Source organism: Priapulus caudatus, unplaced genomic scaffold, assembly GCF_000485595.1.
Source record: "Priapulus caudatus unplaced genomic scaffold, Priapulus_caudatus-5.0.1 Scaffold173, whole genome shotgun sequence".
Lineage (NCBI taxonomy): Eukaryota > Metazoa > Priapulida > Priapulimorpha > Priapulimorphida > Priapulidae > Priapulus > Priapulus caudatus.
This window is the reverse complement of record NW_014577234.1, coordinates 14,615-29,071: the sequence shown is the minus strand read 5'-3', so window position 1 is coordinate 29,071 and position 14,457 is coordinate 14,615. Positions and strand designations below refer to the sequence as shown.

At 50.3% G+C, this 14,457-nt stretch overlaps 1 protein-coding gene across 2 annotated transcripts in view; it reads right to left on the bottom strand.

Moving 5' to 3' along the window:
- Window positions 1–13,020, bottom strand: part of LOC106806671 (epithelial membrane protein 2-like) — a 51,322-nt gene extending 38,302 nt beyond the window's left edge. For both annotated transcript variants that reach the window (XM_014808683.1, XM_014808684.1), the window contains exon 1: window positions 12,666–13,020. In XM_014808683.1, coding sequence (XP_014664169.1) covers window positions 12,666–12,900 — 235 coding nt within the window. In that variant the 5' untranslated portion in view covers window positions 12,901–13,020. The remainder of the gene's footprint in view (window positions 1–12,665) is intronic.
- Between the last annotated feature and the right edge of the window lie 1,437 nt (window positions 13,021–14,457).

Genomic DNA, 14,457 nt, shown 5'->3' with positions numbered 1-14,457 from the left:
TGTGTGTGTGTGTGTGTGTGTGTGTGTGTGTGTGCGTGTGTGTGTGTGTGTGTACAGATCCCACATATACGATGCGAACAACAAACTCCGCTTGTTTGCGCAGAAGCGTGGAGGGTTTCAGGTTATTATTAGCCACGCACAAACATTTACCAACGATTACGCAAGCAATAGCGCGAGGTCGCTGCGGACAGCTATGAGTGCATGTTAGCGTGTGTATCCGTGCGTGCGTGCGTGCGTGCGTGCGTGCGTGCGTGCGTGCGTGCGTGCATGCATTCGTGTTTGGTGTGTTAAAGGTCGGATGCATGCTTAGTGAAGATATGCGCCGACTGAAGTCGAAAATGCACCTCATATTCGTTCATATTCGAGGATTTATGTCTTTACGGTGTGCAACTGTCGTGCTGCTTCTAATAACGAGAAGTTATTCAGTATACGAGGTTCACAACTGTCGCTTATGCGAGTAGAAGTTAGCCAGCTATCGCTAACGTAGTTATCCGCTTGTATATGGAGTGATATTGGCACGTAAGCCCGGGGACAAATTGTGTTTCGCGTATGCTTATTGCTTCACAGATGTGACATACTGACCCGGAAAAAGCCGAGCGGTGTGTGAATACGTATCGAATGAATTCGAAACAAATTGTTACAAATTTGTAAAACTTTCAGGCGAAAAACTCTCAGGCGAACTCCCGCTTATAACTTGTCCACACCTGCAACTCTGCAACACTGCAACACTGCAACACTGTAACACTGCAGCTCTGCAACACTGCAACACTGTAACACTGTAACACTGCAGCTCTGCAACACTGCAACACTGTAACACTGTAACACTGCAACACTGCAACACTGCAACACTGTAGCACCGCAACACTGTAACACCGCAACACCGCAACACTGTAACACCGCAACACTGTAACACTGTAACGCTGCAACACTGCAATACTGCAACACTGCAACATTGTAACGCACGCTTTCCCCTGTAAACTCCACACGCGCGCTGGCAAGATCTTGCGCCCGCAATGTCGCAAACAAGCTTGCTCGATTGCAAGTTTTTAGTCGCAACTTACCGCGACGTGCCCGCATAAAAAAAGAGACGGGTTTGATTAAATATTATGACCCAGTTTCGCATCGACCGCTGTCGATGTGTTTACCGATTACGTATCGGCACCGGAAGTGACGTGAGAGCCGCCAGGGGTCCTTATGGCTTATGCTGTGGTGCTTCTAACAGGTTCGGCTGCTCGAACTGACAAGATTAAGGACAGGCGCATCACACCAATCAGGGCTCAACGGCAGCTATTTCTATCCGCAACACGTGTTCTTGGTTTCTAACTAGGTGTACGTACACTCGGCTACATTTAAACACGACGGCGCGGTAGAGCCTTAATATGCTCATTCAAAGTAGCATTTCCCCTTCCCTCTCATATTCACCACCACCGCTTTGCCTGTAAACTATTAGGCTTGTAGTTATAACAACACCAGCGCACATAAGTATAGACCATCTGAGTGTGTGTATCGTTAAACTCCTGGTCTGAGCAAACCAGCGAAGTGTTATGTGTTCGAGTGAGGAGAGCGCGCCAACATCTCTCGAACAACATCCTAAAATACGAAACATAAGCGTTCAGTTGCTCCCACCCCCAATCCATCACGCTAGACGTTTATGTTGCCACGAGAAAAGAGCACGCTCCAGGCTCGAGGCGTTTCGGTCGATCGAAGTGGAATTCTTATCAGCAATTTCGGATGCGAAACACCATAGCGTATAAAGAAAGCCAGATGCATCTCTAGTAACACCAAATTGATGTACAATCGCAATGTCCAATATAATACGTAATCTAATAGCAATATAACAGCAGCAATGTCCAATATAATACGTAATCTAATAGCAATATAATGGCAGCAATGTTCCAATCGCGCGTATACACACAACTGCGCGTGCGGCAAAAGAGTTATTTTAAAAGCATGCTCTTGCGTGTAAAAAGCAAATCGGGTATGAGGATAAACAAAACCATGTAAAAACGCGTGCGATGCGTGCTTTGCGTTGTGACTGCCTGACGCTATACGGCTGCTCGGTGCGTTTTTTAAAGCTATATACGTGTTGTACTTTTTAGAATTCAAACATCTTTAATGCTTGGCACGCGCGGACGCTTGCGTCTCGACACTGTGTTTTTTAAAAGCAAACGAACTCGTTTAAAATCATCCCGGCGCGTGTTTGGCGGCGGTCCGCTTAAAAGAAACATTTCAGCAACGAGAAATATCATCACTGCCGCTCGCGTTTGTTACTTATATATATATATATCTGTCTCTCTCTCTCTCTTTCTCTCTCTCTCTCTCTCTCTCTCTCTCTCTCTCTCGTTGGGTGCCATGCGCGTGCGAGTTATGTCGGGAGTGTATAAATAGGTTCATCTAAACTAGACCTAGATATAAACATGTGGTAGAGATGTTGATATTAATCGATTGGGAGTTGGTCTAACTCCGATCCGAACATGCTTCCTTCAGGCGCCATGTAAGGCCAGGACATTTCTTATATATAGTATTTAAAATTATATATAAAAATATGACTCCAGAAATTAATTAGTGGGTAGAGTCGAATTAAATATAATGCGACTGTGCGGTGATAGTGTTGTACATGGAAACACACACACATACACACACGACAGCACACACACTACACACCACACAGCACAACACAAGAAAACACACACACACGACACACAGCGCACGCGACGCACGCACACAAACAGACTACCCATTCGCGCGCACGCACACACACAACACACACACAACACACACGACACAGACAACACAGTACACACAAACACACACAACCAGAACAGGCACAAAACACACAAACAAGCACACACACACCGATCAAACACACCCGCTGGACAAACACACACACACACAACACACACACACACCGGCTCACACACACCACACAAAAATATATATAAGTATATATATATATAATATATTCAGTCCGTTATTAATTAGACATAAAGGGTTAGCTAGTTAATTGCAGAGCAAATCTGTCAGCCTCCTTCTACTAATTATGAGTATGATTGTGTATCTTCTCTGCTGTCCGGAGCGAAGGTGAGAGGCGGAAGGTTAGATTGGTGGGCCACTGAAACCGTCCATAAGAACAGCGCAGAATCAGCTGGGTCTCGTGTACTGCGGTACGCAGGCTCCTGCTACCCCCCCGCCCGCCTCTCATCTCTCTCATCTCACTCTCTCTCTTCTCTTTCTCTCTTTCTCCTCTGCTCTCTCCATCAAGTCCGCGCGCGCGCTCCTCTCTCTTCTCTCGTGCTTCCTTCTCTCTCTCTCCTCTCGGTCCGCTCTCTCTCCTTCGGTTTCTCTCGCTCGTCTCTCTCTCTCTTCTCTCTCTCTCTCCATCTCTCCTCTCTCTCTTCTGCTCTGTGTCACTTTTCAGCGCTAGTCTCGCTCGCGATCATCTCTCCTCCCGTCACTTTTTTCTCTCTGCTCGTCTCTCTCATCTCAAGGTCGTTCTTTCTCTCTCTCTCTGGTCGGTCTCTCCTTCTATCACTCCATCTGGCGTCTCTGTCATCTCTCTTTCTCTTCTGCTCGTCTTCCTCGTCGTCGCTCTCTCTCTGTCTGTGTCACTCGCGTCATCAGCTCGTTCTCTATCCGATCACTTTCTTCTCTCTCTCAGCTCGTTTTGTTTCCATCCTCTCTCCTCTCTGCTCGCTCTCTACTCTCGCTGTCCTTCTCTCGTGTTTTTCCCCCCTCTGCCTCTCGCTCCGCCTGCACGCTGCGCTTCCGCCCCTTACCGATATGTACTTACGCACTATGACCTATACGTCACATATTGGCTCAAAACAGAACAAAACAAAACTTCAACATTGGACGCCGAATGAATTGTGGGAAACGCGGGGGGTCCTTCTCTGGGGCTACGATGCCGATTACTATCAACACGACATGCCCGACCTAATTTACAAGCAGGAAGGCGGATGCGAGATGGTCGTTGAAAGGTTAACGCCCTAAACCGGTCGACGGCGCAAAGAAGTCAAACGTCTACCATCTAACGTTGCTTGGTGCAGCGACCGCGCGCGCGGCGGTGGCACGGATCCGCATACCGGGGAGAACGACTGCAGCTTCGCGAACAGCCGTAACGTACGTGTGTTTTTACACTCGAGAAAAGTGTTCTAAATTGTGTCAACTGCGAACTATTTATTATAAACGTGCCACGAGCGAATCGCGTGCAATCTCTCTCTGTAGCGAGTTTCCCCGATTTGCCTAACCGCGAAATCGCCCGCCCCGCGAAGGCGAGATTCATGCGCCGCCTTTCCGCCGCCGCGCCGCCGCGGAGTTATCATGTGCGCTGTACGTTTTCGTGATCTGCTGACTTTCAGCACCGAGGATGCTCCGTCAGCCGCCTGCGTGACGAATACAGACCAGTGATGACTGATTGTTCTGTACACCCTCGCAGCTGATTGCTGAGGTGGGCCCATGTTTGGTCGGGCGCAGCGATGCTGTTTTGCTCGAGCACGTTAGCTGCTGCACCGCGAGCGAGGATGATATTTTGTTTATTTGGTTCATTGTTTTCCTAGACGTAAAAAACGTTGGCTCTTTTCGTCGTTCGGACTTCGATTCAGCTTGTTAGTCGTAATTTCGTGCCCGGGGGCTAGGCTCGGGGCCCTTTCACCCACGGGCCGAGTGTGAGGTGGATTCTAACGGTTTTAATATCGCTATAGGGGGGAAGCGGGAATAGGAATGAACAATTAATTTGCTTGGCGTGTGGTGTGCGGGTGGGTGTGTGTGTGCGTGGCGTTGCGTGCGTTGCGTGGTGCGTGGCGTTGTCGCGCGGCAAGTGCGTTGTGTGTGTGTGTGTTTGGTGTGTGGTGCGTGCGTGCGTTGGCGGTGCGTGCGTGCGTGCGTGCGTGCGTCGCTGTGTGTTGTAGTGTGTGGTGTGTGTGGTGTGTTGTGTGTGTGTCGTGTGTACTTGTAAACTATATACAGCGCACTGCCATATATTAATTGATTCTACCGTAACTAATTATTCGATGCAACTATTAATATATATAAATTAAAAATATACTTATATATATATATTAAGGACACATGCAACACCACAACGACATAAATATATGTTTGTGTGTGGCATGTGTGTGCTGAACTGCGTGTGCTGCGGACGTGTGTGTGTGCGCGGGCGCCTTGTGGCGTGGGTGTGTGTGTGTGTGTGTGTGTTGTACAAGCGAATCGCTTGTCTGCAGATGCTTCCTACCGAGTCAAATAAATGCTGAAGCTGAGAATCCAGCAAACAGCTGCAGGGCGGCAAGCCGGACGGCGAGGTCTACCTTAAGCGGCACGATCAGCCGCGAATAATGCAGCGACATTATTCACTATAAAAGCAGCCGACCTTACCGCCGTGTCAAAGAACCCCGGCGCGCGAAACGAGATCAATCCCTTGCCCATAACCCATGCCCGCATAAAATTTCGCGGGGCGAATGACAACTACCTTCCTAGATGCGGCCAGTCATACCAGCATCCACGACCCCGGCCGTCCCGAATTCGTGCATCGACTCATCAATAGATCGTCGAGCTCCCCGCGCCTACAGTAATAAAATAAGGCAAATAATAATAATCCTACGATAACCTTCAAGAAATACTCCCGCGACTGTCACGATGATTAATTCACGCTCGACGCCCGCGCGCTTCAATACTGGCGACCCCGTTAACAAGGCCGCGTCAAGCTGCCGGTGACGCCCGTGTGACATCTTCTCTTACCTCGGGTGCACTCACGCCTGGCAGCTGCGGCTATAGCAGCACAGATCACCGATAGAGCTAGAATTCATCGTGAAGGCATCATCATCGACCAGCGGGGCTGGGGGGGTGGGGGGAGTAATGGGTGTATATAGTAAGTATGAATGGATTTTTCCCCTGAGCGGGCGGCGCGCGGTGTGATGAATGCATGCCAGCGGGATGCGCCTGCCGTGCGATCATTCAATAGCATATTGTTCAGGGGTTACGAACATCACACACGTCAACACACACAGCGACGAACGGCCGCCGCGGAGAGACGGGCGCGGCCCTCAGATCAACTACCGCTGAGCGGCCGACACGACGAACGATCAGCTCGTGCCACGCGAGCCAGACGCCGCCCGCACGGGCGCGCGAGGCCACCACACAGCACCACAGCACACGAACCAAGGACCCACCCCACGCCGCCCGGACCACACACGCGCAGGCACACCGGGCGCGAGCCCCGCGGCGACGCGAGCCGCGCGGGCGGCCGCGCCACCACCGACCGCGCGGCACACCAGCCGACGCAGGCGGCACCCGCCGAGAGACCTCCACCCCGGGCGCGCGCGAGCGAGGCACGCCGCGCGCGCGCCGCCCCCGACAGTAAAGCGCGCGCACCGCCACCAGACCCCCCCCCGCCGCCCCGCGGCCGGCCCCCCCGGCCGCCGACGGCGCACCGCGCGGCCACACCCCCGACCCGCACCCCCGCCACCCCCGCCCCGACCACCCCCCGGGGCACGGCCGGACCGGCGACGGGTGCCCCCCCGGCGCGGACGCGCATCGGCAGGGCAGCACCGCGCGCGCCCAGGCACGGGCGCCCAGACTCAAGGCGTCGGCACGCCCGTCCGGCCGACGCTTCGCAGCCAGCGCGGCCGGCCCACGCGACCGGGCGCCGCCCCGCGCCGCGCCCGGCGGCGCGGCGCTGAGACGGCCCGCCGGCCGCCGCACCCGTGCCGTGTGGTCAACGAGTGCCCGCGGACGGACCGTATCCGGACCACGCGCACACGCACAGGCACACGGACGAATCCAGATACCGCACACACACCACGTACGACGTACAGCACACCGCAGACGTACTCGCGGGCGCACGACGACACACCAACACACACATCACACAACAACAACAAACTCACAACCACACACACACGCGCGCGGCACAGGCCGCAAAGCACACCGGCAGCAGATGGGGCGCTGAGGCGAAGAGTGGCAGGGGAGGGGGAAGGGTGGCGCGGGAGGGGGGAGGGCAGGGGAGAGGAAGCTATTGGGTGGCGCGGTTAGGTCGGGGAGGGCACAGGAGGGGAGAAAGCCATCTGGGTGGCGCGGGAATGGTGGGAGACGGACGGACCGCGGCCCAGGGAGGGGGAAGCAGCTAATTGGGATTGGCGCGGAAGCGGTTGGGCGAGGCGAGGGGCAGAAAGGGAGCTGTCACGTAAAAAGTTTGCATTCCGATGTAAAACATCAATAGCCGGGGTCTCCTTGGCGCGACGCGGGGCCACGGCGGGGAGGGGGCGCAAACGCGGGCACGGAGGCGCCGAGACAGAGATCAAGGACCGCCACCCCGGCGGGCCGCGGCGTCGGCCCACTCGCGCGCTGCCTTTTAAAATTTCGCAGCGACCAACGACGTTTTGCTGGCGGAGGCAGCAGAACACATCGCTGTCCGAAAAAAAGACACAAAAAAAAAAATAGTGCAAGCGCGCGCGTGCGTGCGTGCTGCGTGCGCTGCGGTGACAGACTACGCGTGCGTGCGTGCGTGCGTGCCGTGCGTGCGTGCGCATATTTCTCGTGGCGTGCGTTCATTACAATTAAATGCGTGGTACGTGCTCAATATTCTATGGTGTGGTAGCGTCTCATATCCGCGTGCGGTCCGTACCCGCGTATTTTTCCGAAGTGCGTGCAATGTATACGTTTCATAACGCGGGCGCACGCTGAGTGCGTGGTATATATTCCTGGCGCGCGTGTATACATTCCTATGCCTGCGTGCATGAATGCGTGCGTATATTACCTGTGGCGTGCCATACATTTCATATGCGTGCGCTGAATAGCGCGCATACTGTCCCTGTGAGTGCATTACATTTCTAATGTAGCTGGCGTGAGATGCCGCGCATACATTCCCTGTGCGTGCATACATTTCATATGCGTGCGTGAATAGCGCCGCACGTACATTACCTGTTGCCGTCATAACATTGTCAGATAGGTTGCGTGCAGGCAGGTGGATGTGGGAAGCAGCCCACGAGCGCGTGACAAACACATCCCACTGCAGCATAGTAGGCGTCGCAACGACGCTAGAAGTCTAAAAAAAGACTGATGGCAATTTATATGAAAACCGAACTTGAACGAGCAGAACATGAGCATGAACGCGATAGCCTACTACGTCAACATTCAACCTCGCCATTTAGTTAATGAAACAGAAAAATGTGTTTCGATGCTGTGGTGTCCCGCCGTGTTGCGTGTGGCGTTGCGCAGTGTTGCGCGCAGCGCGCCGCGCTGTGTAGTGTGTGTGTGTGTGTGTGATGTGGTGTGTGTGTGTGGTGTGTGTGTGTAGTGTTGGGCGGCTGTATTTGTGTGTGGTGGTGTGTGTGTGTGTGTGTGTTGCGTGCAGTGTGTCTGTGTACCCGCGTGTGTGTGGCTGTGTCGTGTGAGTGGCGTGTGCAAGTGCGTGTGGTGGGGTGTGGGTGGGTGTGGCGTGGTGTGTCGTGTGTGCGTGTGTGTGTGCGTGTGTGTGCCGTGTGCGGTGTTGCGTGCGTGTTGCATGTGTGTGGCGTGTGTGGGTGTGAGTGTGTCCGGGTCAGTGTGATGCTGTGTGTGTGTTGTGTGTGTTTTGTGGTTTGTGCGTGTGTGTGTGCGTGTGTGTGCGTGTGCTGTGTGCGTGTGTGTGTCGTGCTGCTGTGTGTGTGGTGTGTGGTGGTGTGTGTGTGTGTGTGTGTGTGGTGTGTGTGTGTGTGTGTGTGTGTGTGTGTGTGTGTGTGTGTGTATGTCTGTGTGTGTGTGTGTGCGTGTGTATGCGTTTGTACGTGCGTGTGCGTGTGCGCGCGTATGTGTGTGCGTGAGTTCGTGCGCAGTATTTGCGCAAATCTCGCCGTGCGTGAACGTGTGTGTACATGCGTGTATACGTGCGTGTACGTGCATGTATGTGTATGTGCGTGCGTGTACGTGCGTGTACGTGCGCACGCCCGCGCGTACACGCACGAGTCTCTCGCTTTAATCCGACATCCGCGTACATGTGCACACTACTAGCGCCGCCACCGTACATTATCGCCAACTACATTATCGATAACTCAATATGCCACAACTAATTGCAACATTAGATGATGATTGGTTTGCACGCGGCGATCATATAGCGCGCGATTGAATAGAACGAAGCGACGCGTCATCGAATTACCTGCAATCGGGTGATTTCGTCGGCTATGCTGCCCGCGGCAGGTGTCACACGAGGCGACGGGAGTAAGTAATGCAGAGGATCCAGCCAGTAGTGCTTTCTTATATATATCTATATCTTCTATATATATGTATATATATTCTCTCTCTCGATTGCGCAATTATTTATTAAATAATTCCTTTAATGGCGTCGTGTATCTGCAGTGAGCGAACGCGTATGTGTGTGGGTTATACATGTCGGTCTGTGCCCTGTGCCGTGACTCGTGAGCAATATACTGATGATGCTCTCGTTATAAATAATGGAGTGACCACCCGCGGGAAATAACCGCGTGAACGTGTGTATGTCCGCGTGTAAACGTGTACGATTATTCAACTACAGAACCGCCGCCCCTTGTTCTATATACCTCATCATCGCTGGCTTTATATTCATACATTTATTATTTACTGTTTACAAAGTGCGTGCGTGCGAGCGTTAGTGCATGTGTGGGCGTGAGTGAGAGTGCGTGCGTATGAGAGTGAGAGTGATGCCGCTTTTATACTGCGCACGACTTTAGCCCGCTTCTGAAGCGGGATAACTTTAGCTCGCGGATAAGTGTTTTCATACTGCTGAAACGGGAAACTTTTAGCTCGGGATAAGTCGTTTTAATACTGCCCAAGCTAAAGCGACTTTAGAGACGAGCTAAAGTCGCAGATAACCTTTTATACTGACGTTATGCTCGGGTTCTTGAAGGCGGACCTGAACCACCGTCCTAGGGATGGAATTAACTTTAGCTCAGCTAAGTGTTTTCGACCTTTTATACTGGGTTTATCCCGCTTCAGTGCGACCTGAAGCGGGATAAACCCAGTATAAAAGGGATATGAGTCGTGTGAGTGAGTGGCCGTGAGTAGTGCGTGCAGTGCGTGCACGCGGTGCGTCCGTAGCGTTGTCCGTTTCGTGCGTGACACGCGTGCGTCCTGCTGGTATGTTCGCGCGTGCGTGCGTGCGTGAGTGCGTGCTGAGCTGCGTATGCGTGCGTGCTGTGCGTGCGTGCTGAGTGCGTGCTCGTTTACGGTGCATGTGAGTGCGTGAGGTGGTGTGTACGTGGAGTGCGTGCCTTGTGCGTTATCTCCGTCGCGTGCGTGCGTGCGTGCGTACGTGTGACAGGTGTGTACTGCTATCATGTTTAGCTAGCATTGACCTTTGTTCCACGATGATATCAACGCGTTATAGGCAGACACACGCGCACGTGTTTAATATACGAATCAGCGCGATTGTCATTTATCCGGTTCGCGGTTCCAAGTTTATAGAAGATTCTTCAGCAGAAATCTTTCATTCAGAAGAGATTCCCCTGCTTTCTAACGCATCGATTCTGCTTTCGGAAATTCGACGCGAATTTTCCGCTGTCGATGCTATATAGGCCTAGTAATAGACGAGGGAGAGCGAGTTGGGGCAGAGTATCGCTGCGTCCTCTATCCGCCCTGCAAATTGCCGAACTACCGGCTAATAGATAACCGGAGGAGTGCCTAAGTGGATGTGAGCGATGCGGTACAGTCAATCGGCTAGTAGCAGCCAGTAGCAGCATACGTCTCGTAGCGCGGGCGTTTTTTTTTTTTCTCCCATTTTCTTCGATTATGCGTGCGCGCCGGGGCGGGGATATTAGCGGCTCTCAGCTATGTGACTCACTAATTTCTACTATAACACGTACGATACATGCTATCAGCGGTCTCATAAATGATCTATAGTGACTTTTAGCTTGCATATTCCGATTAGTGCAGTATTAATTTATATAGGATAGTATATATATCAAGAGTAGATATAACACATGTAGTTATTTTCTACTCTTGATATATATCAGAGGCTAATAATACATCTATATTAATATTTCCTAATAGTACAGGAGCTAATAATGACAACATTATATTGTTGTTTATATATACAAATTTTGCTTGTTATAAATGACAAATTGTGTCATTATTAGCGTGCCTGATAATACCCTAAGTATTATTATGCTGCTTAAGCATACGGTATATGTTATGGTATATGGCGTATATATTGGGATATTCTGTATATATGCGCTTGTATATGGTATATGGTATATAGGTATATGGTATATGGCTATATGAGTTACATGGTATATGGTATATGTGGTATATGGTATATTGTATGTGTAATATGGTATATGATATATGGTATATGGTATATTGTATGTGGTATATGGTATATGGTATAATCATGGTTATGGTATATGATATATGGTATATTGTATGTGGTATAAGGTATATTGGTAATATGATATATGGTATATGCATATATTTATGTGCCGTTATATGGTATCATGGTATAATCATGCGTTAATGGTATAATGATATATGGTATATTGTATGTGGTATAAGGTATATGGTATATGATATATGGTATATGGTATATTGTATGTGGTATATGGTATATGGTATAATCATGGTTATGGTATATGATATATGGTATATTGTATGTGCGTATTTATGGTATATGGTATATATTATATATGGTATATGGTATATTTGTACTGTGGTATATGCCGTATACTGGTATAATCGATGGTTATGGTACTATTTATATATTGGTATATTATCAGGACGTAATTACATAAACAGATATAATATCAGCATATTATGGTTATATACGTGATATGTATATCAAGTATATATATATTTATAGAGAGGAGAGATGAGAGAACGAGCGAGGGGAGGAGGCGATTCAGGGAAGACAGGAAGGCGAGAGCGAGAGAGAGCGAGAGCGAGGGAGAGGGCGCGCAGAGGAGGAGAGAGTCAGAGAGAGAGAGAGATGAGCGCGAGAATGCTGAGTAGAGAGAGAGAATGAAGCTGAAGAGAGAGCAGAGAGGAGAGCGAGAGAAAGAGAAAGAAGAGAGAGAGAAGAATTAAAAAGAAGAGAGAGAGAGAGAGCCGAGACGAGAGAGCGATGAGAGAGGACATGCGCGAGGAGAAAGATAGAGAGAGAGGAGAAGGGCGGAATGAGAGAAGAGAGAGAGACGCAGAGAGAGAGGGAGAGAGAAAGAGAGATCGCGAAAAGAGCAGAGAGACGCAAGAGAGAGAAAGGAGGAGAGAGGGAGAGTGAGAGCGAGAGAGCGATGAGAAAGAGCGAGAGAGAGCAAGAAGACGAGAGGAAAGAGCAGAGACGACGAGAGATGCGTGAGAAAAAAGAGAATGACGCGACGCGAGAGAGAGAGAGAGAGAGGAGAGAGAGAGAGAGGAGAAGAGAGAGAGAGAGACGAGAGAGAGAAGAAAGCTAGCGAGAGCGGAGGAGAGAGAGACTGAGCGGAAGAGAGAGAGAGCAGAAAGACGACTGAGATGAGAGATGACGAGGAGAGGAGAAAGAAAAGAGAGAGGAGAGAGACGAGAGAAGAGAGAGAGGCGCGAGAGAGAGAGAGAGAGAGAGAGAGAGAAAGAGAGAGAGATCGACGAGCGAGCGATATATATATATATATAATATATAATATAAAAGGGTGTATACTATATATATTGATTATATATATAAAGGGTGTATATAGAAGGCTTGTACTCACGGGTTACGTTCACTCCCGTCTCGTCGTGCAGCAGCGTCTTACAGTGGCGCCACAGGCCCGAGTGGCGCTCCACGTAGTACGTCTGCGACTTATTGTGATAGCGGTCCGGCAGATCGATAGAGAGCCAATAGTTCGTGCTGACCGATATCAGCATGAGTAGGAGTCCGAGCAGAGAGACTCCCGTCATCACTACCAGAATCTTCTTCTCTTGTTCGTATCCGAGGTCGAACGCCATCTTGTTTTCGCGGGAGAGTTCGTTCGTCTGCGATGGCTCGATGCTAGCGCCGCGGTGCGGCTGGTGCGGGAGAGTGGTTCCCCGCAGCGGTCCCGAGAGACGGACAAGTGTCTTTTTTTCCGGATCTGAAAACAAATTGCAGTCGTGCGACAGCTGCATAGTGTAATAGAGAAGGAAGACGGGGAATGTGCGGGGATGGAAGGAAGGCCAGCCTGTAGAGAATTCACGGAATACGTGCTAAAACCCGATTTACACAGTAAATTATATATGTATATATATATACGTGGGCGCAAACGTTTTGAATACTAGCTGTTTTACGAGCTAGTACTGTGACCCTCTGTGCAAGGTCTATGGCAAGAAAAATGTGAATTGAAAACGAAATTACTCGTGCAGATGTTTTACATTTATTCAATATGAAAATTAGTGAGTGGAATCCAGATTCATATAATGTAATTTAATTTATTGCAGCGATATTATGGAGTAAATCGATTATTAATACTGCAAGATGCACTATACGGCGTGTACGTGTGTGTGTGTGTGTGTGTGTGTGTGTGTGTGTGTGTGTGTGTGGTGTGTGTGTGGTTTGTCCGCAGTGGGTGGTACGTATCGTCGGCGTGCCGTGGTGCCTGCGGCGTGCGGTTTTTCTCGGGAGTATATTAAGAATTCATCAACATGATCTACATAATACATTGGTAGAGTACATTTATAATGGATGGTACTCCGTCGAATTGCTCCTTCAACCTCTGCATATGCCACCAATATATATATATAATATAGTATCTTTAATTATATAGTGCGATGTGCGTGATAATGTTTACATGAACACACACACACACACACCACACACGACACGACACACACACACACACACAGACACAAAGCACACACAACACACACACACGCACGCACGGCATGCCCCCAAAACGCACGCACGTCACACTCCACAACCACGACAACACACCCACGCACGGCACGCACACACCACACATTGCCACGCACCACACACGCACACAGCACATACACACACACACACACCACACACACACACCACACACACAGCACAACACACACACCACACCATTCACACATGGATAAAGACACACACACATATATATATATATATAATATATTAAGTCGTTAATTAATTAGACATAAAGGTTAGTCTAGTAATTGCAAGCAAATCTGTCACCCTTCTCTAGATTAGTATGATTTTGTATCTTCTGCTTTCCGGAGCGGAACGAGGGAAGGTATATGTGGCCACTGAACCGGCCATAACAGCACAGAACAGCGGTGCCTCGTGCGAGGCGGTACGCAGAGCTCTGCTCCCTCTCTCTCTCTCTCTCATCTCTCTCTCTCTCTCTCTTCTCTTCTCCTCTCTCTCCTCTCCTCTCGTTTCTCTCTCTCTCTCTGCCTCTCTCTCCTCTCTCTCGCTCGGCTCTCTCTCTCTCTCTTTCATCTCATCTTCATCCTCTCATCTCCTCGTCTCGTCTCTCTCTCATCTGCTCCTCTCTTCTCTCTCTGCTCTGCGTGTCACTCGCTTTCGCAGCAAGTCTCTCA